At 43.1% G+C, this 23,262-nt stretch overlaps 1 protein-coding gene and 1 long non-coding RNA gene across 3 annotated transcripts; one reads left to right on the top strand and one right to left on the bottom strand.

The window, feature by feature from the left end:
• Positions 1-299: 299 nt before the first annotated feature.
• LOC134167475 (glutathione S-transferase-like) lies at positions 300-12,667 on the bottom strand. 2 transcript variants are annotated; one of them, XM_062626191.1, is made up of 7 exons: positions 12,544-12,667; positions 8,671-8,777; positions 7,949-8,000; positions 4,462-4,594; positions 3,090-3,231; positions 1,919-2,050; positions 300-555 (listed from the first exon to the last, which is right to left on the bottom strand). In XM_062626191.1, exons 2-7 carry the CDS (start codon positions 8,755-8,757, stop codon positions 433-435), a joined length of 669 nt encoding a protein of 222 aa, XP_062482175.1. In that variant the 5' UTR covers positions 8,758-8,777; positions 12,544-12,667; the 3' UTR covers positions 300-432. The 2 variants fall into 2 exon arrangements, with proteins under 2 accessions (XP_062482175.1, XP_062482174.1); XM_062626190.1 differs by lacking the exon at positions 12,544-12,667 and having other exon boundaries at positions 8,671-8,820.
• On the top strand, positions 7,282-15,049 carry LOC134167476 (uncharacterized). The gene is made up of 2 exons (XR_009966199.1): positions 7,282-7,435; positions 13,200-15,049. It is a non-coding gene; the product is annotated as an uncharacterized LOC134167476 (long non-coding RNA).
• The last annotated feature ends 8,213 nt before the right edge of the window (positions 15,050-23,262 follow it).

Here is a 23,262-nt window from a genome sequence, read left to right as displayed (position 1 = left end):
AATACTTATAGGACTGCTGCCACAGCCAGGGGCTCAGCTACTTAGACCGTGGGACTTACTTCGAGAAACCTGGGCTGATGGGATCCGTCTGCCAGAGAAGGGGAAGAATATCTTCAGTCACAGGCTTGCTAAGCTGGTGAAGAGGACTTTAAACTAAAGTTGCCAGGGGAGAGGAACCTCAATCCATCTCACTCTTAACAGTTTGATGCCAGTGACAGCAAGAGATGCCCAGAGCCTGGAGTCAGATTGCTGGTCAACAGGAAAGTACCTGAAGAGCAGCACAGAGGAATTCCAGGCACTACAGGTAGTAAGTCAGCTTTACTTTTCAACCATTGGTTTTAGTTACAACAATACCAATTTACCGAGTTCCCTCTTCCCTTTGGTTCCTCCCCCCCACCAGTATTTAGGGTCTCACTGAAGGTAGCAAGGCATTCATTTCATAAAAATCTTCAACACAGTTTCTACATAATGTTCATCTGGGGGGGGTTTCCTCGGGCTGCCAGGCTGCAGGAACTTCTTAATTGTAGGCATATTGCTCATTCTTCTTTTGAAAGCCTAAAAAAAAAAACAAAAACAAAAACAAAAAAAAAAAAGAGAGAAAAAATCCAGTTACTCCAGTAGCAAAGAGTGCTCCTTGGACAGAACAAGTGCTTCCCCCTGCTGCCAGAAGAGACCCTGACATTCATTCATATCTTGCGCCATCTACACAAGTCTCCTTCTGCCCACAGGACTCCACTGCTGCAAAAAGCCTGTTCTTACTCATAAAGGCAATACTGGAGCAGACAGTGTCTACATCTCTGCTGCCTGAAAGAAGCGAAAGGCAAAAATCCAAGAGTACCAGGGTGATAGTTTTGCAGATACAAATGCACTAACTCAGCTCACAACCTTTTCCTTTTCATTGCTGGTTCTAATGGTGTGAACTACGATCAGGGAAAACCACAATATATGTAAATGAATCCCATTTTTACTGGAGGGGGCAGTGAAGGAATCCCTCCATAATTCAAGGCATGGCCTCAACAGAACTGTGCCCATGCCCAGTGGCTAAGATACTGGATATCTTGCTAGAAGATGGGAGCTAAAGGCAAGAATTACCTGGTGCTGCAGAACTGCATAAGGGATAAAAGCTGACATACGTTACTGCCTACTTTGTGGCTGAATTGCCCCATTCTGTCACACTGAATTCATGCTGTTGAAAAAGTAAGGGGGGGGGGGGGAATGCAGGGAATAAAAGAAATCGGTTCCAAGTAGAAGACCTTGATAGTGATAGTCTGATGAGGAACTGTTTCTTTTGTTAATGGAAATAAAGCCAAAGTCATTGAGTCCACCTTTCAAATTAACAGTTTGTAAGCACAAAGAAACATGACCTCAAGCCTTGCATCGTCAACCCAAATTTGCCTTGCCTACACTGCTTTATTACCACGATTACAGGCACAAGGGAGGACTACTGAACACTGTCTGGTGTTTTTTTCTGGTCACAGACTAGCTGGGTCCACTGTAGCTCAAACTCTTAAATGGCTCCTGCAGGCCATGCCCTAGGCTTGCCCATGAGCTATACTATATGGCATGCTGCATGCCTGGAGGCTTCCGATTTCTGGTCAAGCCTCACAGCAGGGGTGCCTCATTTCTTCTTTTCTTCAAACTTTGTACATGGCACAAAGGCAGAAAGTTCATCCTCAATTGTACTGATTATTGAAAAACAAGCAAAAGCCCTGTGGCTTCATGCTAAGGCTTGAATTTTTAGTCATACCATAGAGGACAAAAATGAAGTGAGGTTACTGGGATCTCAAAATCCCTTTTGTACTTAATGTCAGGCAAACATGATAGTGACAGGTCCTCTGATTTACAAAGCATAGAGAGATGATAAGTTCAGGATTGCTCTCTATCTCCTGAATACGTGCATGCTCAATAACAAAATTACCTGCAACTGAGGAAACCCTGACAGCACAGCAGGTACTTTCTCCTCCACTGCTAAAATGGCTTCAATTAGCTGAACATCTGCCCAGCTGAATTTGTTGCCCACAAGAAAGTCTTGGCCATGTTGTTTCAAAATCTGTGGAATACAAGAGAATGTGGGTTGTAAATGAGCATGGGACATATGATGCCTGGCAGCTGAGCCTCCCAGCACAGCTGTACTGCTGAACAGCTATTACATCTCAGTTTTCAGGGTGGAGATTTCAGCTGGCAGTGGTGACCCTAAATCACTTCATTATTGTTGGGAAAAATCTGAACTCTTATAGTACACAGTACTACAAACTTTGATTAATCAGTAATGATAAATAATGATAGACACTGGGAACAGGGACAAAACCGCATGCTTAAGTAGACTAGTAACAGTCACAGAATTAGAAATAGGGATAATGGAGGATGAGTAGCTTGGAGAACTTACAAAATTGCCAGTTAGATACTTCATTTAAAGTTATGTCTAATGCTGATACCAGAAAGCAAACTTAGAAGTGCAGAATTATAATAGCTAACCAAAGAAAATCCCTGCCTTTGGGAATAAAGTTACTGTAGTCATGAGAACTTCCAAGATGTTCAGGCTTCAGTATTATTTTTCATCAAAAGTAAGTGGATACTCCAAAAGTGATAAATATTGCCAGATGCCTGAGTCATATGGGTTTGTTTTGTTGTTTTCCAAAGCAGAATGTGCAAAAATCTGTGACTGTTGTTTTGCTGAAGTGCTCCTAACCTCTCTACCTGATTTACTTGCAAGGGATTTTTGTATTCTTCTGGTGAAAATCTTCCAACTGAAATTAGAGCACATCTCCCTGCTAGACTTATACAAATATAAGTGTGGAACTATCCCGTCAGGGAAAAAAAGTTGTATGTGCTTGCTTGTACTTTACTGAAAAGTTTTGCTCTGTAGCTGACAACATATTTCTTTGTAGATGTCCAAATACCACAGCCCTGACAACATAAGCCCACAAATGGAGAAACATGCTGCTGTATTTCGCCTTCTTTGAGAGGAGAGGACCAAGAAAGCCAAGGATTTGGAACTGGCCTGCATTATAAACATGTTCTTATTTTGGGGAAACTTTTTTTATAATTGTAAATACAAGTTTTGTAGACAGAGCCTCACTCCCGCTTACCTTTTCGAAGACTGGGAAGTACCTGTTAGTTGCCCTCTCCTTAATTGAGTCAAGATTTTTCTCCTTTGCCTCCAGTGGAGAGAAAGGAAACATCAAAATCATTTGCATCAGATCTATTATTCCTTCCACGTACATGTCAATCCTGTTGGTGAGGGAAAGACAGTAGAAAAGAGCACAGAAGTTATTTCATCTGTATTCCAGTTAACTAAGGCAAATGTTGTATCACCACCATAGTGCAAGTTTTCATAGCCAAAGCTAAACATGAACTAAAGCTAAGCTTATGACACCAAGCTGTGTGGTTCAGTTGATGTGCTGGAGGGAAGGAATGCCATCCAGAGGGACCTTGACACACTTGTGAGGTGGGCTGATGCCAACCTCATGAAGTTTAACCATGCCAAGTGCAAGGTCCTACACCTGTGTGGGAGCAATCCCAGGCACAGCTACAGGTTGGGCAGAGAAGATATTCAGAGCAGCCCTGCGGAGAAGGACTTGGGGGTGTTGACTGATGAGAAAATGAACATGAGCCAGCTTCAGTGTGTGCTTGCAGCCCAGAAAGCCAACCGTATCCTGGGCTGCATCAAGAGGAGCGTGACCAGCAGGTCGAAGGAGGTGATCCTGCCCCTCTACTCTGCTCTTGTGAGACCTCACCTGGAGTATTGTGTGCAGTTCTGGTGTCCTCAACATCGAAAGGACATGGAACTGTTGGAACAAGTCCAGAGGAGGGCCACGAGGATGATCAGGGGACTGGAGCACCTCCCGTATGAAGATAGGGTGAGAAAGTTGGAGCTGTTCAGCCTGGAGAAGAGAAGGCTGCATGGAGACCTCATAGCAGCCTTCCAGTATCTGAAGGGGGGCTATAGGGATGCTGGGGAGGGACTCTTCATTAGAGACTGTAGTGACAGGACAAGGTGTAGTGGGTTAAAACTTAAACAGGGGAAGTTTAGGTTGGATATAAGAAGGAAATTCTTTCCTGTTAGGGTGGTGAGGCACTGGAGTGGGTTGCCCAGGGAGGTTGTGAATGCTCCATCCGTGGCAGTGTTCAAGGCCAGGTTGGATGAGGCCTTGGGTGGTATGATTTAGCATAAGGTGTCCCTGCCCATGGCAGGGGGTTGGAACTAGATGATCTTAAGGTCCTTTCCAACCCTAACGATGCTATGATTCTAAATTCTTTTAAAAGGACTAAAAGCCTGTTTCTGTCCAGGAGCATTTCAGAAGCAGTGGTTAAAATCTAAGGAAAGGCTGGAGTCCTTGCTTTCTAATGTGCTAGCCTTTCTCAGGCCTTTCTACTGGATATGCAGGATTCAATTTGTTATAGATAATGCAGTCATCAAATAACAGATTGCTCATTAAGTGGAAGGAGGTGTTACCGTACAGGGCTCTCTCCTTTAAGTCTTTCCCGTAGAGATTGTATTTCCCTGCTATGTAGCTGAGGATAGCTCTGGTCTGCACCATCTTCATCCCATCGATCTCAACGAGGGGCACTTGCTGGAACATCAGGCTTCCATCTAGGGTGGAGTGTTGAAGGAAAGCTTCTTAGTTCCTCCTAGACTGCTAGCTTTACAGGAGAGTGACAGACTGAGCACATTTCTTTTGCAGTGTAGATCATTGTTGTCTTGCCCTAACTGTAAAACTCCATGCAGTAAACTAACACTGTGGGAAAGATCTAGTATTGTCTAGCCTGCTCATGCTTTTGTAGCTAGGTCACCCTAGTGCAGCTGGGCCCCTTACTTTACATCATTGCCAGAGTTTCACTGGCTAATGGGAATTGGCACTGCCTGTTCCTTTGCACTTCAGGACCCGGCCTCATGCTGCCAGGAAAAGTGAGCCAGTACTTTGAACGCAAGGGATTGGAGGAGAATAAAGATCTGTGTTAAAACTAAGCTTAAACAAATCTGATTATTTTGAATGCAGATCAGTTACCTGTCAGGGACATACACAAATGAACAGAAAATGAATGGGGTAGTACCACAGCAAGACTGAGCTACTGGAATAAAGGGAGAGCTCAGGCTGCTTTACCTTACAAAGTGAGCGGCAAGGACTGTGACAGGATTTGTTGTTTAAGTGCAGTCACTCCAGGGACAAAAGTTTTAGAGTTCGCTTAGGTGTTTGGTACAGGCCTAGCCTCTGTGTCATTCCACAACAATTTAAGCCTACTTAGATACATCTTTTAGTCCATTTTCTCCTGATGCTGGTAGGAGCATTTATCTGAGCCTTCAGTGAGACAGCTCTGAGAGCTAAGCTGACATTCAACATAGCAAAGTCAGCCTTTTCTAGACCAGTTTTCTGCTGGAGATAATCCCTCCATTGACACAATAAGAGCATCCAGAGAATAATCCTGCCCTGTTAAAAATCACAGCAAAACTCCAAATCCAGCTAGACAGCTGCCACCTTGCATTACTCAAAGCTAATAATTGAAGTGCTCAGTTTTAATCCATTCAGTGCAAGGGTTTGGGTACAAGGGTTCATTTTAACAGACATATGTTTGCTTTTTGCTCCACAGAGCTGTTAAAACACTTTGCTAGTCCAGAATTAATAAACATTATTCACTCATTCCATATTGTGAGTTTGCAGTTTTAATTCAAAGAATAGTTCTGTCTGCAGCCTGCATTTATTTCTTGTAAGCATTCATAAAAAGATTTTATCTTTTCAGAAGACACTTCTGCAGCTTAAGGAAAATTATGACTTGGTATCTACCCAGCACAAACACAGCAGAATGGAAAAACTGACAGCGCTGGAAGGATATTTTTCAGCAGAAAGATACAAAGTAAAAAATAAAGTCTGACTTTCTGGCCCTTGATAAAAAATGATGCAGCAAATGTGAATAAACTGAACGCATGGTTTGTTTCTTATCTGCAGAATAGAGGGATTTCTGTCATGGTCAGTAGCTTCTCCTCACTTTGCAGTGAGAACCAATTCACACAACCCCTGCATTGAATATATGTGTAGGATTAAAAGCAGTTTGCAAGTTGTTTGCAGATTGGATTGTGCTGTTGGAAAGTTGTCTGTGGAGCATGCATGAAAAACAACCATCTAGAATCATTTGTCACTGACCAGCAGAGCTTGTTGATATCCAAGTAACAACTTGGGCAACACAGATTGAGCCAAACTAGCTATCTCAGACCAGCAGGTACAGGTCTGGCCAAGCTGATGCCGCCAAAATAGCTGTCTATAAACTGCCTGTTGGGGTCAAGCCTTGGCTCAGGCTTCATCCTGAACACTGCTGGAGCATTGCTTAGGTCATTAGCTAGCATAGGCCAAAGTCACACCTGGACCATTCTAACCGCGTGGTGGTGTCTAAACAGAGGATAACCTGGCAAAAAAGCATGTTGGTAGGGAGAGAAAAAATATTAGAAGTAGCGTGGGGTTGTGTTGCTGTGTTCTGTCCTGCCATGCATGACCAGCAGCATTCCAGAATTCCCTTTATCAGGATGGCTAATTTGTCTTTCTTCAACCCATCCTATTAACCCTCACCTTTTTCTCTGTGTTCTCACCCTCTTAAGCTCTCTATACATACATAGAAGTCCTTGATCTTCTTTGTAAAACTTCCCTATCCTTTTCATCACCATCTAATTTTTCCCTCTGGATACAGATAAGCTTGGATACTGTATCCAGGATTATACCACTCTGGATTAATTAGTTGTGTGAAGCAAATTCAGATTTGGGCTTTCAGTACCTGAGCTATCATATTTAGAGCTATAACTGGTGTCTTTATACTGCACTGCCCCACCATGTTATCAGAATCCCAGGCAGCTGGACCTGAAAATTTAATTCTGATCTTCTTGATACCACTTATGTTCATTTTGTGTTCATTTTAGTTTTCCTGTCAGGATTTCTTTAAACACAGCTTTCCTTGCTGAGCAAACAGCCACGTCCTCTTCCAAGGCTCCTAGTGTGTCTTCACAAGCCCAGCCTTCTGTGAGGTTTCTCTTACATGTCGTGGGCAGCAGGTAAACTGCAGGGCAGGTACACTCTAGCACAATCCCAATTCCTTCCCACCCTGGCAGCAAGGTCTTCTCCTTCCAGGGTGGCTGCAAAGGGGTTGGTTTACTGCTGGATTTCATCTGGCCAAATATCAAGGGCAGTAGCTGGGGATATGCTCTGGTTTTGGGAACCGATCTCACTCCCATGGTTTGCCTTTGTGGCTTGCTAATTTGGTCACAGACTTTCCACAGGTCTCCCCCACTGGCTTTCTGCTTTTTAACTGGTGGAAGCTTCATGGCTCAAGGTTTATCTTGCTTTGAACTGCCACTAAGATTTTCACACTGAGCCTATAACAAAGGAAAACTGGCTTTCCTGAGGATTTTGGTGCCATGCTAACCTTTCTTTCAGAGGCTTATCTCACTGAGGTTCAGAACCAACATACAGGTACATCTATACTAGCCAACTCAACAACAGTTAAGGCCAGCTGGTACAGGCTGGCTGCATTCATTTTATTTAGGTCTCTGCCTATAAAGCATGGTGGTCACATCTAAATGACATCTTAAAAATAGCCCTTGGCCTGAGACAACTCCCAGATGATGCCTAGGATTTGCTTCAGGGACTGCTATTTGTCCTGGACAAAAAATGTGCCAGGATCCATGCTAACAGTTCAACAGCACAGAAAATTAAGTTGATTAAACAGGAATGTTTGCTACCCCTGTTTACTGTACTACAGTGAACAGTCACAGAAGCTACAGCTTTTAGATGATAGGAGTCGTTTGGCACTGAAAACAATAGGTTACTCAAAACTAGTATTTCAGTATTCTAGGTGTGCACCTAGAAGTTTGCACTGGTTTAAATAAACTAATTTTAAACCACAAATTTAGCTGAACTGGAGCAGGTTTTTCGAGAGTCTAAGCCTCAGACACTGGGATTCTTACCTTTGATTATCTTTTCATACTGCTCTTTTGTTTCCAGAAAAATTTCTTCAAACTGGAAGGGGGAGAGACAATAGTGTTATATTGCTGTATTTGAACATTTTTCTTTTCCAAGTGTGCATATAATCGTGCACAGAATGATGGAACAAAGCAAAAAATATTGGGTTGGATCTTCAACTTCGCTGTTTGGCTGAAGAACCCTGTCAAATGTCCTGAGGATCCCTAGCACATCCTCACGGTTGGGAAGATGCAGAAGGGCTTGGCCAGTTCTGCCCCAGTGCACTGATGCGGAAATAACTTAAGGGTAGAAACAGAGTACAGACATCTACGGGAGGAAGACAGGTTGCAGCCAGTGTCAAGAGAAGCACAAGGTAAATCAACTATTTCTGACCCCATCCTGGGCCGTATAAGTCAACAAAATGCTTCTCTTTATGCACATTGTAACTGAAAAGTAAATAAGGGCCTTTAAATAAATCCACATTTTGACCCCTTGTGATGAATTACTTCAGGGGACTGCTACTAGCTTTAATGAACTCCAAGCTCCACCAAGTTTGCATCCAAAATATTAACCATCAAATAAGCTAGTTACAAACCTGCAGAGCTATGCGTCAAATGCATTTAGCCACCCTCTTGCAGCCATTTCCCCTCGCGTGCATGTTAAATTGGTCCTCACTGAGGCCAGTTGAAAACAGCAGTCTGGAACACTCTACTGAGTCTCAACTAACCTCCACACCGGCTGCTGCCAACAGCCATCGTATGGACTCCATTCGCCCCCTTCCATTAAGGTAGGTAAGCCTGGGCTTCCCAGACATGCTTCTGAGCTCCTGGTTCCCTGAAAAACATTAAGCAGAAAGCACACAGCACCTCCTAAAACTGGTGTCAGTACCATTATTTTGAGGGGAGAATAGAGCCTTTTATTCTCACTATGCCTGTTGACGTTTAAACTTAACCTGGTTTAAAACATAAAATGAGAGATGGACTAGTCACACCACACAGATATATGAAGCTTTCTGCAGTGCTGTTAGGGAAGTTTGTTATGACTATAACCAAATACAGACAAGTTTAAACAAGTGGCAGGAGTCCCAAGCTATAGGAGGAACCTTGCTGCATTTTAACACAATCATACAAAGCTACTGAAAATCCTACCACACTCTCAGGGAAGTTACCCTCATTCCCAGCATCCTCATTGAAGAGAGAAAAAGAAAAGTAAAACATGTTTTACCGGTAGCTAATTGCTGGAGCTTCAACTGCCATGCACTTCTTTCCCCAAGTAGGGGCAAATGAATTGTTAATCTTCCTTTTTTTTCCATGAAACAGGCTGAGCTGCTTTGGGACTAGCATTCCCCCTTCACTAAGTTGTTACTATCATTCACTAATGACTGGGATGAAACAAAAGCTTAAAATGGGTATCCTAATTGTGTCCTAATGATTCAGAAAGAGTGCTTGATTTTAAAATTTAGCAGAATACCACATTTTTCTCAGAGCCCGAATCTTTGAAGTCACAGTGCAGTAAGTGTTCTTAAAGTACATTTTGAACGTATTTTGTCAAAACTTGATTTTAAAGAAAAATCAGATTGACAGTTCTCTCTTGAGCAATTTTGGTAAGAATCAGGTCATGCTACTACAATAAATAGGGATATTTGGGGTAATTTAGACAATACAATCCAAATGCACATAAAGGAAAAAATGATCACCTCCTGTTTTAAAGTGCGAATAGCTTATGCTAATTACAATGTTTTGCCTCCAATACCGTGTTTTTACTAGTTTCTGCACACTGTGTGACTATCTTTCACTATATGGCAGTGCAGCTTATAGATATAGTTCACAGCAGCTAAGTGCCTCTTCCATTAACATACTTCTCAGACACATTGCATCCATATCATCTCGACACACATTGCCCCTGCTTGTAATGTGCAGAAAGTGACAGTAAACAGGCCTTTTCCTACAACTAAAAAAAACCCAAAGGCTGCAATACCAAGAACATGAAACTGAATCCTCTTGGAAAATTTATCTACTGTTTGCAGAACAAAAGCAGAGATAGAAAAGCCTTAGATATCATTTTAGCATTTTATATGAACAAGGAGCTCTATATAGCATTAAATTATGTGATAAGAACAATGACAAATGAAGAATAAAACCCTATCATCAGCAGCTTTTTTCTTTAATTACTAGTAACTCTGTCAGCTGTACACAGATTTTAATTGTCCTAAGCTTCTGGCACAGAGAAAAACCCTTGGATTTTGGTGAAGTCTCCTCAATCTTTGTATTTCTTGGATGCCTCTCCACTGATTCTACAGGGATCTGACATATGCAGCTTGCGTGCTGACTGCTACATTTCCATGCCTGGGTCTGGACCTGTGTTTTGCCCTGAGGGCTCAGTTTAGTTACCCATTCCCTGTGACAAGTCTTGAGATGCCCGAAAAGTAGGCAGAAACGAGACAGGGCAACATTTTCTACCTTAAATCATTATACCTATTCATCCAGATTCTCAATGCCTTCTTGCATTTATTTGGGGAAAGGTACAGCCAACACAGACAAGGCTTCCTCAGAACCTCACTCAGTCCTCCACTATTTTTCTAGTTTCCATAAAAGATTTTCATAATGTTGTATTAAAAAAAATAAATAAAAATCTGTCTTTGATACAATATGGTGATGTTTCATTAGTAGCTAAGGGTTCTTGGTACAGCTGCTACCCCTTCCTTACTGTCTGCCTTTAATGAAAAGGATCATCAGGTCTCTCCACGTAAGTAATAATTTTTATGAGAAGTGCAGAATACCTGAGTTACGTTCTTCAATACGTGGGGTACATGTTCTCCAGCAGCAGAAGCAGTGTTTATTGGAAAACTGTATTAAAACTATTTAAAAAAAATCTTGCAAGACCAGTTACTAGAAACAAACACAAGTGTTTTTAGGAGCTGGAGGGTTCTGCCACCCCTGGATAGCTGCTTTTGAGGAAATAGAAAAAACCCTGACACTGATTACTGCTCCACATGCTGGAGAACCCATCCGCTGGACAACAGACAAGGTCAAGACATCCAGGCTTTTGAAGTAAGCTGCACCTACCCTCAGTCTGCCAGACTACGGTCAACTATTTATCTTGTTTGTGCAAGAAGGGCAAGGAATAGCCTCTGGGATGGTAACTAGCATGCTGAACGCTGCTGCTCTGCTCCCTTTACCCAGGGAAGGGGCTCCACACCACAACTGTGTAGTAACCTCCTGTGAAGCGAAAAAGACTTGATAATATTTAACAGACACGACATTTGTAAATCCCAACCTGGAACCATTTGTTAGCAGGTCCTCATATTATGTGAGCAGCAACTGGCTGACGGGTTATTCAAGAAGTATTGTGAATGAAGCAGGGAAAGCTTCATCACTCAGTCCAAAGCTGAGTGCACAAGCAGACAAATTCCTTGTGTTAACAAAAGAGGTCTATCAGCTGACCACATAAAAAGCTAAATATTTATACCGATTCTCAATACGCATTTGGGGTATGCTATGCTCCTGGGCAGTCATGGAAGCTGCAAGGGTTTGTAACTTCTAGTGGAAGTAGAATATTAAATCCTCTACAAGTTACTGAACCATTAAAAGCTATACAATTGCCAGAGAAACTTGCTATCATTCATCAGCCAGCCCAAACCAGCAGCAGGACAGGAGGAGAGATAAGAAACAAACGGATATTGCTACTAAAGTCACAACATGAGTTATACCAAACACCAGGCTTACAAGCAGCCCAAATGGTCTGACCTGGTGTTACTTGCTTCTTTAAAAGATGCATTTGACTGTTCCTCCTGAAGAAACTGACTCTTGCAAAATGAGCAAGTGACTAAAGACTCACAGGAAACATAGAGAGCAGATACGAAAAAACTTTCTACTTTACCTGAGCAATACCTAAGCTTTTGGGACCACTGCACTTAGCTGAACTAGCCCAGACACTGCTGAAAAACTGATTGACACCAGGAATTTATGCTGCAGCCAAGTAAGCAACTGTATCTTGCACACACTACCTTTAGCATTAGCTAATATTTAGTGAAGACCTTAGCACAAAGGTCTGCCTATTTGTTTTTACTGCTTCTCTCTAAACTCCATATTTCCTTCCTATTTTCTAGTGAGCTTTCATAACATGCCTGTCCTGAACCTCCCTGAGGATGCCTCTCAGCAATGTAAAAACCGTACAAGAGGGGATGGCCTTTCAGAAACAACACTGTCTGTGTTCAGTGTGAAGTACCCTTCAACCCTGGTGCTTGGGGGCAGAGTCCAAGGGTACCAAAGGGGCCAGCTCTCCTGCTCACGCCCAGAAGAAACTGCCCCAGTGCTCACAGCTTATGCTGTGTTTTCCCTCCCACCTTTAGTCCCACCAGGGATGTCACAGCTGCCTTACTCAGCCTTGAACTGCACCACCAGATTCACTCCCTAGTTAAAAATATCTCTTGCTTCCTGTCTCCTGCTGCTGGTGGTGAGTAACTACTGAGTCATGTTTAATCTCCCCGGCACATGAACTAACAAGAGCAGAGCATTTACATTACCCCAGCAAATAACCAAGTAAACGCATAAGTAACTCCATTATATAGTCACTCAAACTTTTATAAGTTAGTACTTACCTCCAAACCTTCACTCAACTCAGGCCCTTTCCAGGGATGTTTAAGCTTTTGAAGCTCGAGGGAGTTCCCAGCCAGACCCAATCAGAGGTAACATCTCCCACTGCTGTTAAGGTGGCACCACCCAGTTTAAAGAAGTAGGTCTGAAAATTGCCACCCAAGGCACTGTCTTCTTCATTTTGATGGTGTGGCTACATAGCCTCAGTTTCTACCATAGCCATCTATTCAAACTGCTGTCTTGGAATTATTGTGTCTTTTGACCACATACAAGAGTGAGGCACTTTAAAACACAGAAAATTCTAGATTTTTATGGGTCATATTTAGGATAACAGCAACCATTTAAAGACTTCACCGATTAAGTTTCTAGGCTTATTTCGTAGTAGCCCAGGTTTTTATTTTTCAGTGCTGCATGGTACAGAAAAGATACCCAAAGTATGGGATAACAGTGCACAATTACTTTGAAATACAATTTGCCAGGATCAAACTTAGTGATAACTTAGTATAAATATAGATGAGCAGTTAATGTCACAACTCACCCCATGCCTTAAGGCACTAGCTTTAATTTGGGAAATCAAATGTATGGTGCTAATAGTTAGAAATGAAATAAACTATGATTTTCCTACACTGTTTCCATTAAATGGAATCTATCTACATTTCAGATGAAAATACCAAAACTGAAAGCAGATGTGAACAGACACAAGGATGGCCTAGCAGATGGGAAATGAGATTTGGGTGCCAAAGACCAGGTTCTCACCTCTAGCACAGACCCACATATGATGTTGGACATGACTACACCCCTGCAGCCCATGACAGTACAGCTAATCTGAAGATCTGCTCACAGAACCCCCATTATTATCAAAATCGTATTTTAATTTGTATTTAAAGCCACGGATATACTAAAACAGCACCAAGGGTGGGAATCTGGGGACAGAAATCTCTAGGTAACTATCCTGAAGAAATCCCTCCAAAGCTGCTGCTTTCTTTTTTCTTCACAGTCAGAGTTTTGTTACGGTTTCTCTGCCTGGCAATTGTGGCAGCCTCTCTAGAGGATACATTTCCAATAGAGGTTTCTTGCAAATTTGTAATTTATGTGCATCAAAGGTGGATGGTGCCAGCAGAAAACAACTGTTTGCTGCTTCTTCGCACTTTGCCCAATTCTAACTCTCGCTCAGGCTTATCATTTAGTGAATAAAGCACAGCATTAAGTGTATGTTCCTTATTGTTTCCTTATGATTTGAGGTTTGGCGATGAGGGGTTGTGAAAAGTGTTCTGATGCTTTTTGGATCTGGTGAACATGGCCACATCCAACTTTGACTGTTGTTCCCTTCCCACACATTCCCATTTGACAGAAAGACTTTTTGTCTTGATCTCTTTCTGTTTTGCTTCCAGCACATCCTTTCATAATGTAATTATAAAACTCCTTTGACATCTAAAGGTATTGCATCAATGAGATTACTGTTAGCTATAACTTGAACAGCTGCTCTGTAAACCCCTTGAGTAGGAAAGAAAACAAGTTTATTTTATAAACAATTTGTTAAGCTACCCCCGTGAGTATTCAGGCAGCTGGCCTGGAGCCCAGGTACCACTTATGTGGTTTTGGGTTGGGCATAAGCAGATTTTAAATAGTGCATACACCAAGCCCTGGCATGTCAAGTTCCCACAGTGCTCTATGGAAATACTTCATTGTGCTGTTGACTGGGCAAATCAAAACTTTTCTTGAAACATACCTGCCCGCAATCCTCACAAACCACTAAGAGGCTGACTTGTGGGTCCGTGTCTGATTCCAGCTTCCAGCAGTGTCCTCTCAAAAGTGGGGACAGGATATATAACTAAATGGCACTAGAGAATTAAACAAGGGGGGTTAGGAGGATTCCCCCCATGCTGCTTATCAAGCTCCTAAAGTGAAGCACACCACCTCTGTGATTAAAAAGCAGTTGGAAATAATATGAATAGTTGGAAAGAGTCATGCATCACTTAAGGGTAGATGTGTTGCAGGCCTTCAGCAATTGCTCTGTTTCTGTCCTGGAAGCTATACTGGCTGCTTGAGGACAAGGTTAATCACACCTGTATTCACCCTCACAAATATTTCTGTGAGCTGTTTGGTGATTATCCTGGCCACCGGCACAGAAAAGCCTGAGAACAGTAATCCGGATTCTGATTTACACCCATTGTGCCGCTGGCACAAACAGCTTAAATGAAGCACCGGTTTACAGAATGTTATTGTTTGGATTGTTTAGTCTTTATTGACCTGAGTATCTCAACATGGCCAAAAGGTTGATTTATACAGGCACAAGATAGCCAAGATCAAGGCTTCAAAGCCAACTGGAAAATAAACTTAGTGGTATCAATTGAATTGTGAAAATTTTGTCTTAAATAATTCGGGTATTATAATGACTTCATCTTTTGATAGAAACTTGTGTATGTTTCCCCTACCTGGTCTCTTGGGTGTGCTGTGAAACTTTTTAAGAGTCAGTTTATGTGCATTGTTACTACTAAAACTAACAATAATTTAAGCTTAGGTTTAGAGTATCTTTTTATTTTCAAAAGAGGATGTAAAGAAGTAAAGGAGAAATTTCAATCCTATTTTTAGCTGATGTTAACCAGCTATAAAGCTGGACAACTCTTGGTTTGTTTCTTCCCCAATAAAGGTTTGGGGTGTTTTTCAATAAAAGAAAGATAATAATAATTTGAAAAAAAAAAATAAAATCAGCTCTCATCCTGTGAAATGTCTTTTTGGTTTTTGGTCCTTTATAAAATAAAAACAGTTGTATTTGTACTTTTTAGACAAGGAGAAATAGGTTTTATTGCCCACAAGTCCATTACTTTTCTTATAAAACACTTCTGTTTTCACTGAAGTTCATGTTTCCCTGTAGTTCATCAGAGTTTTCATAAGACTTCATAACCCTAGTACAGGTTTCATCATTAATTTATCTTCAAAGGCAAATATTCTCTCCTGCCTTTAAACTCTCTTACACAGATCTGACAGTATAAAAAGATTCAGTGAAACAAGATCAGTGACACATTACACATTACTTACACAATCTAGAACTATTCCACTTTCAAGATACCCTTTATTCACTGTTTGGCAGCATGCTCAAAACTGTAAAATGCACGGGTTTTAATGGCATTATGGGTAACATTCTAACGCTGCGTTTACCTTCCTTGCAGGTAACATAACAGAAAGTGGTTATACCTCCTCTAGTGGCTAGCAGCCACTTGTTCTTACTGCCTAACTCGTGCTTGCACCAGCAGTCTTGCTGACTCTGTAATCAATTGTGTGAGCCAGTTAAAAATCACCTTTAAAATAAAAGGTGTAGAGTTTTCAGTTGGTTGAGGTTATGTTGTAAACAGCAAGACAAGAAAAGCAGGGAAGGAGACAGTGTGAGCAAGGGAGGCTTATCTTTTTTTGGTGAAAGAGTTGGCTGTAAAGCCACAGCTTGAACTATTCACTATGAATAGGGTACACAGTGATGACATCAGATATTACATAGAACCCTTGCAGGGGATTTTGCACCTACCAAGCATATTGAAATGTGCCAAATGCCTGCTGCAAGCAGTGATGGGAACCCTCCAGTTAGCTGGTCTGACTTGTTTTGCCCAAACTTGGCATCTTGCATTTTTTTGGTTATTGTTGCTATACCCAGGTGCGAAGAAGTGCCACAAGAAGCATGCAGGAGATCTGCACAATCCTTGTGAACAGCTGACACTTTTTCTGCACCTTCAGAGGTTCACACACAAATACTATTTCCATTGGAATTAATTGCAACCTACCAAAATATAAGCAAACACTATGCAGAGTAATCTATGAAGATGCCATACCATCACCAGAAACCATAACTTCTAGTAAACCCTGTATCCTGGACTCACTATTAAGTCAGTAACAGCTTTCACAGTGCTTTAAATGGGAATGAGCTGTAATTCCATTGACAGTGAGTGTTTTAAACAATTGGAATAATCTCCCCAGGGAAGTGGTAGACTCCCCAACACTGGACACTTTTAAGATTTGTTTGGTCAGAGTACTGGAATGGTCAAAACCAGGTTGGGTAGGAACACAACCCTTACTCCCACTAAGCATAACTTTTGCCTATCAGCATAACTTCTGGCTATCAGAGTGATGCTGTAGGCTGATCTGTGCGTAAACAGGACTTACCTGAGCAAGGGTTGAAGACAAACCCAAGTCTTTCTTGGAAAATACATCAAAACTGCCTGTCTAACATCTATGTGCTTTAGAACAGTTAAGAGTGAAACAACTGCTGAGGTTATCCTGCATTCTTAACTAATTTTGAGCCAGGAATTATTGGGCTAGAAACACTGAGAGACCTGGGAGAAACACCAACAAACGGCTGTATATCTTTTGCTTATTACTGTCTCTAAGCTGGTAACAGAACTGAAGTGCTCTGATGTGCCTTAAAACCATTATCAAAGTCAGCTAAAGACCTAAATGTCCTAGAGAGCTCTACCAGGACTCAAGGACACTCAGTGAGGGCATCTTTTGTAAAAGATTTAGATATAATCTGAATCCCTCCTTAGTTTGTCCAGAATATGGAAGATCATGATAATAGCCTATAGACTGTACACGCTAGAAACTAAACTGGTTAACCTGTGTGGGGGTATCCAAGCACGATCATCCTTAGACAGGGTTAACCCACACCACCATGTTGCATCGCGTGTGCTCCTAAAACCAGGAAGTTGCTATTTTAACTGTATATAGCTATGTTTACACATTTATTTGATTGTAACAGTTTTGAGCCAAAAAGGATACCTGGACCCTTCAGTCTGAATGTTGATGCTGATCAGACCATGAAATCTCACTTAGGAATTTCTACATTCACCCCACACCATCTTGTCTCATACTGCTCTGACCTGCTCCCTCTCATGTCCCCATCCTGCAGACAGTATGATGTCCTGGTTTAAAGTACTGCACCGACACCATTCTGTTTCTTCTGCTTTTGGTAAAATACAGAGAATTCCTGTTGTTATCCTTCCGGAATGGAAGGAAATGATTCTGCTACGTGCCTTTTCATATACTAGGAAATAGCATCTTGCTGCCTTTTGAACTATAACAGCACATTGTTTATGTCTGTCCTCAGCTGATAATGACAGGAACATCAAAATGAAGCCCATAAGGTCATCAGTTCCTCCAAGAAACATATCAATCCTTAAAACCAAAGCAAACAAAACCCTTAAATAAGAAAGCATCTTCATAAGCTGAGTTTTTCTTAGATCTGTGTTGTGATTGTAAAAGCTGAATTCCCACCCCTCTCCCCAAAAAAAATCCATTTTGCAGGTAAGATAAAGCAGCCCTCAGCCCAACAGCAGCTGTTCTTTTCTACCCTGCACCATGTAATACCAACCTGGGGGGAAAGTGCCCTACTCAGTGTATGATGGGTGGTTGCCTCCCAGGCCATCCGCTCCACCCCCGTTCTTTTGTGACAAGTTCTTTGTAGACATAAAGAGTGGTTGATGGTAACTCAATGGGGAGCCACCATGCTCACACCATAGTCAGTGAGGGGGAGACTTGGAGGCAAACCTACCTGAAAGGAGGGTGTAGTGATGTAGGGGTCAGTGTCTTCTCCCAGCTAACAAGTGATAGGACAAGAGGTAACAGCCTCAAGCTGCACCAGGGGAGGTTGAGATTGGATATTAGGAAAAACTTCTTCACTGAGAGGGTGATCAGGTATCAGAACAGGCTTGGAGTGGATTGGAGAGACAAGAGATGTCCCTACAGGGGGAAAACAGCTCTCAGCAGGAGTTGCAACTATGGAGCTCTGCGTATGAAATGCCAGTATGATGAAATCTGGTGCTCCTTTGACTTAATGGCTCTACAGCAGAATACAGTTCCTGCTGAGACTAGTCCATTAAAAAAATAACAATGAATTGCCCCATTTATGAAGCCATTCAAGAATTAAAATGCTGCTTGCAAAGTATGGTGTATTTGATCAACTGAACAGTCTGTGAAGTTTTGCTTAGCAACAGGCTTTATTGATAGAAAGAAATGTGACCACTAGAAGGGTAAGTAATGCAATAGTCTGAATGCTTGTATTTTAATCTGGATTATTACAGAAGAAACTGGACGTTCCTTTGAAGTTTCTTCTGATTCTGGATCACCACAGCTAGAAAGTGAGAGGCTTTGAAAACACATTCCCATCCTTCACCTACATATGCAAGAAATGAATGTTTAGGTACTTTCAGCATTCATTGATATAAGGACTGCCAGATTTGAAAAACCTGGTTGCTGCCTTTTCTCCCCTTTGATTGAAATGTGGCTTTCAGTGGTGATTGAGTAACTCTTATGCTGAAATGGACATTTTTTTAGAAGTTTTAAAGTTTTCCTTAGAAGTGACTTCATTTTTTCTGTTATCTCCTACTTAGCAACTTAATGCTTACTTATCCTGAATTTCAGGGAAATGAAAAGGTTACCAAATCCTGTGAGTTGATTGTGCAACAGCAAAACTGTATCAGCGTAGAATGAAACTGTACTGAAATGTTTTGTCAAAAATTAACTTGAATTTTTGCCACGTGAGTGACCTGTGAACTGTTATTCCAGCTGCTGCCCTCATAGTTTTGTATCATTATTAACTTATTATCTTTTACAAGTGTTTTAGATACTGCGAAGTTTGAAGTCACGGCCAGAAAACTGTAACTTTACTGCTTTGATGAAAGAGGCAAGATGGAGTCAATTCACTGGTTGTTAACAACATCTGGGGTGGACATTTGTTTTGGTGTTTTTAAGTTTAAGCTGCACATTGGTAAGCTTGTCTTTGAGGCAGATCACAGGTTATTAACCAAAAAAGAAAAGGCATCAGAAGACACAACTGTAAATGAGCATGGGCTACTCAGTATAATTAAACACACTTACTTTAGGTGCACAAAAGTACAGCTTCAAGTCAAATGTCTTCTGAGCAATGACACCGTAAAGCAGTTTCTTGCTTAATGCAAAAATGGATAATGCTTAATTAAGCATTCAGTTACTGACTCAGAGCTGTGGAGCTGGATGATAGGCATGTTCCTTGCATAAGAAGTATTATATCTGCCAAGCAAAACATCAATGGATTTGCTTTCTCTAGGCAGAGATGGGGAGAATGAAGAACCACCTGCTGCTGGAGATCAGGTTGGAGACCATCTAAGGAACACGGAGGTGCACAAACCATGAGACCTGATCACATTTGAGAACTTGTGGCAGTCTGGTGAAGCTGACTGGACAAGGGGAAACATAATCCCCTCTTAAAAAGGGGAAGCAAGGAAGGGCTGGGAAACTACAGGCCAGTGTTACCTTGGTGCCTGGCAAGATCGCAGAGCACATCCTCCTGGGAACTGTGCTAAGGCATATGGACAATAGGCGGGTGACTGATGACAGCCAGCACGGCAAATCATGTTGATGTGAAGAAGAGGTTTTGGAAACCTGAGAGCAGTTTGAGAAGCTCCTGCAAGGCGAGTCCACGTGAAACCTCAGGAAATTGGCTTGATCTGATACCAGGAAATAAAGGGTTAACATTGTGCCTGCTTGCTTAAGCAGTCGCTGTGCTTGGTGAAGCAGAACCGTAGCAGTCAAAGTTGCTAGAACTGTGAAACAGAATTGTGGGAGTTACAGCTGCTAGGCAGAATTGTAGTAGATAAGATTCATAGCTTAATATTTAAGACATTCTTCTTCAAATAGTATCTTTAGAAAGAAAAGGAACAAAAGATAGCCAGAGTAACAAAATTTACAAACTTGACTAGTTTCTACTTTAAGATACATAAAACCGGCTTGTACTGAACCTGAGGTTTGGACAGGAGCCGAAACCCTACTGAGTCTGCGTGAAAACAAGAGGTTACTCGTGGTGATGAAGAGGAGCTACAGGCCTTCATCCTCACGACCCCCTAACGACCACCACCAGGAGGCACTGCACAGGCACACCAATGGGACAAATGCCAGAAAAGTAATTATACTACTAGGTGAGAATAGGTTTTGCATATATATTAGGCGTGAAGCAATCTCATGTTTAGGTAATCATTATATGTAATATAAACGAACTGAGTGGCAAAGGGGGGCGCACATGCTTTTGGAGGAGAAACCCCCATGCGCCTCAGCGCTGAATAAAGCATACCTACTTTACAACTCTAACGAGTTGTGGAGTCAATCCGCATATCGGGTCTCAGAGGAGACATGTGAAGAGAAGACTGAGCATTGTGTGGGACACACAGCTGAGACGGGAGTCACTAAAATAAAACAAAACATGAAATTAAACCGTGAACTGAGCCCTTGCCGGTCGTGCAGACACCGCAGTTCAATGGGGAACGCGCCGGAAGGTGTTTGTGAGAGCGAGTGTGGGGAAAGTCAGTCACTGCTGTGGTGTGTTGGGCACATGAAAAAGAATGGCAGACTGCCACGTGCAGCGCCTCACTTGGATGTGTCTGCAGTCTTGGAAGCTTGACTACCCTACGTTCTCCTACAACTGGACCTTGAGCTTGTTTGGAGGTTCTAGCAGGGGAGCGCAGCTACCGTATACCCGTGACCGATGAACGGTACCGCCTGTATCGGGGAAGGTCGTCCTCTTCGACCGAGCGCAGAGCTTCGGGAGGGACGCACGTGGAGCGGTGAGGGAGGAAGGGGACACCCGCCTAGCCAGCCAGATCAGCCGAATCAACCCTGGCGATCAATGGGGTGACAGATGTCGCAGCCAGATCGCCCTCACATCCGACGAGACACGCCAGCCCAATCTCTATTTATCGCCTCCGCTCCTCACCATCTCTACCTCACGGCGATCTCGCGCAGACTGGACACACGCACACAAACCCCACGACAACGCCCCTACGGCACTAACAAACCTGCCGGGGTAGAGGCTTCAAAAGCGAAACCGGCAGCTTTGCCGCGCTGCTTTCCGCCTAGGAGCCTTTGAGGTATATGCAGATTACAGAATGCCTATTGGCGGATGGCGCCATGGGCACCGCCTCCTGCCGGTGAGCTTCAAGTTGCTCCGGCCAGGCCCGGCCCTCTTCTTTTCGTGCCTTTTCCTCCGGAGAAATCCGCCAATAGGCATTCTGTAATCTGCATATACCTCAAAGGCTCCTAGGCGGAAAGCAGCGCGGCAAAGCTGCCGGTTTCGCTTTTGAAGCCTCTACCCCGGCAGGTTTGTTAGTGCCGTAGGGGCGTTGTCGTGGGGTTTGTGTGCGTGTGTCCAGTCTGCGCGAGATCGCCGTGAGGTAGAGATGGTGAGGAGCGGAGGCGATAAATAGGGATTGGGTTGGCGTGTTTCGTCGGATGTGAGGGCGATCTGGCTGCGACATCTGTCACCCCATTGATCGCCAGGGTTGATTCGGCTGATCTGGCTGGCTAGGCGGGTGTCCCCTTCCTCCCTCACCGCTCCACGTGCGTCCCTCCCGAAGCTCTGCGCTCGGTCGAAGAGGACGACCTTCCCCGATACAGGCGGTACCGTTCATCGGTCACGGGTATACGGTAGCTGCGCTCCCCTGCTAGAACCTCCAAACAAGCTCAAGGTCCAGTTGTAGGAGAACGTAGGGTAGTCAAGCTTCCAAGACTGCAGACACATCCAAGTGAGGCGCTGCACGTGGCAGTCTGCCATTGTTTTAGATACGCACCAGCAGAGACCTGCGCTCCTCACGTCCAGAGCTCACAAACACCCTCCCCTGTGCTCGTCATTGACCCTGCAGCGTCTGCACGACCAGCAATGGCTCAGTTCATCTCCATCTCTGGAGATCATATTCAGTTCATCCTGTCCATCCCCATCACCTAGCAATTCTCACTTTACACACACACACCATTTACAATCCAGCACCAGTGCACTTGGAAATGGGTTTTCCACCTACTTAATCACCTGCACAATTCATTTTAAGCCCTGGACAGTCAGCAAAAGGGCTGGGTTTCTAAGTTCTGTGGTTTAACCCCAGACAGCATCTACGTACCACACAGCCACTCACCCACTTCCCCTGCTGGGATGGAGAGAATTGCAATAAAGTAAAACCTGTGGGTTGAGATAAGCACAGGTTCATAATTTAAATAAAGTACATAAAATGCTAATACTAGTGCTAATAATGTAACATAAAGGGAAATAATCATACAAGAGATGAGAGAGGAAAAAAAAACAAAACCCAAAACAACAACAACAGAAAACAAAACCAAAACACCAAACCAAACCCAAGTGATGCACAATGCAATTCATCACCACCTGCTGACTGATACCCAGCCCAACCCAAGCAGCAATCAGTCCCTCCCAGGTAACCATGCACAGTTTATCTACTCCGCAGGATGTGCTGTGGTGTGGAATACCCCTTTGGCTAGTTTGGGTCAGGTGTCCTGTCTCTGCTTCCTTTTGGCTTCCCATGGCCCACCTCACCGGCAGAGCATGAGACTGAAAAAGTACTCTGTCACAGGAAGCATCAGAATCATAGAATCGTTAGGGTTGGAAAGGCCCTTAAGATCACAAAAGTTCCAACCCCCTGCCATGGTCAGGGACAACTCCCACTAAACCATGGCACCCAAGGCCTCGTCCAACCTGGCCTTGAACACCATCAGGGATGGAGCATTCACAACTTCCTTGGGCAACCCATTCCAGTGCCTCACCACCCTAACAGGAAAGAACTTCTTCCTTATATCCAATCTAAACTTCCCCTGTTTAAGTTTGAACCCATTACCCCTTGTCCTATCACTACAGTCCCTAATGAAGAGTCCCTCTCCAGCATCCCTCTAGGCCCCCTTCAGATACTGGAAGGCTGCTATGAGGT

The sequence above is a fragment of the Pezoporus occidentalis genome, unplaced genomic scaffold (genome assembly GCF_034315485.1).
Source record: "Pezoporus occidentalis ecotype Australia unplaced genomic scaffold, CSIRO_AGI_Poc_V1 ctg29, whole genome shotgun sequence".
NCBI classification, from domain to species: domain Eukaryota; kingdom Metazoa; phylum Chordata; class Aves; order Psittaciformes; family Psittacidae; genus Pezoporus; species Pezoporus occidentalis.
Note: the sequence above shows the minus strand (reverse complement) of the source record. Positions and strands in the feature narration are given on the sequence as shown.

Excerpts from the sequence above, each read along its gene's own strand:
- LOC134167475 (XM_062626191.1), bottom strand. The coding sequence starts at position 8,757 with ATGTCTGGGAAGCCCAGGCTTACCTACCTTAATGGAAGGGGGCGAATG. Across the intron at positions 2,051-3,089 it reads ACTTCCCAGTCTTCGAAAAG|ATTTTGAAACAACATGGCCA; the intron begins GTAAGCGGGAGT and ends TGTATTCCACAG. Across the intron at positions 556-1,918 it reads CAGGGTTTCCTCAGTTGCAG|GCTTTCAAAAGAAGAATGAG; the intron begins GTAATTTTGTTA and ends TTTTTTTTTTAG.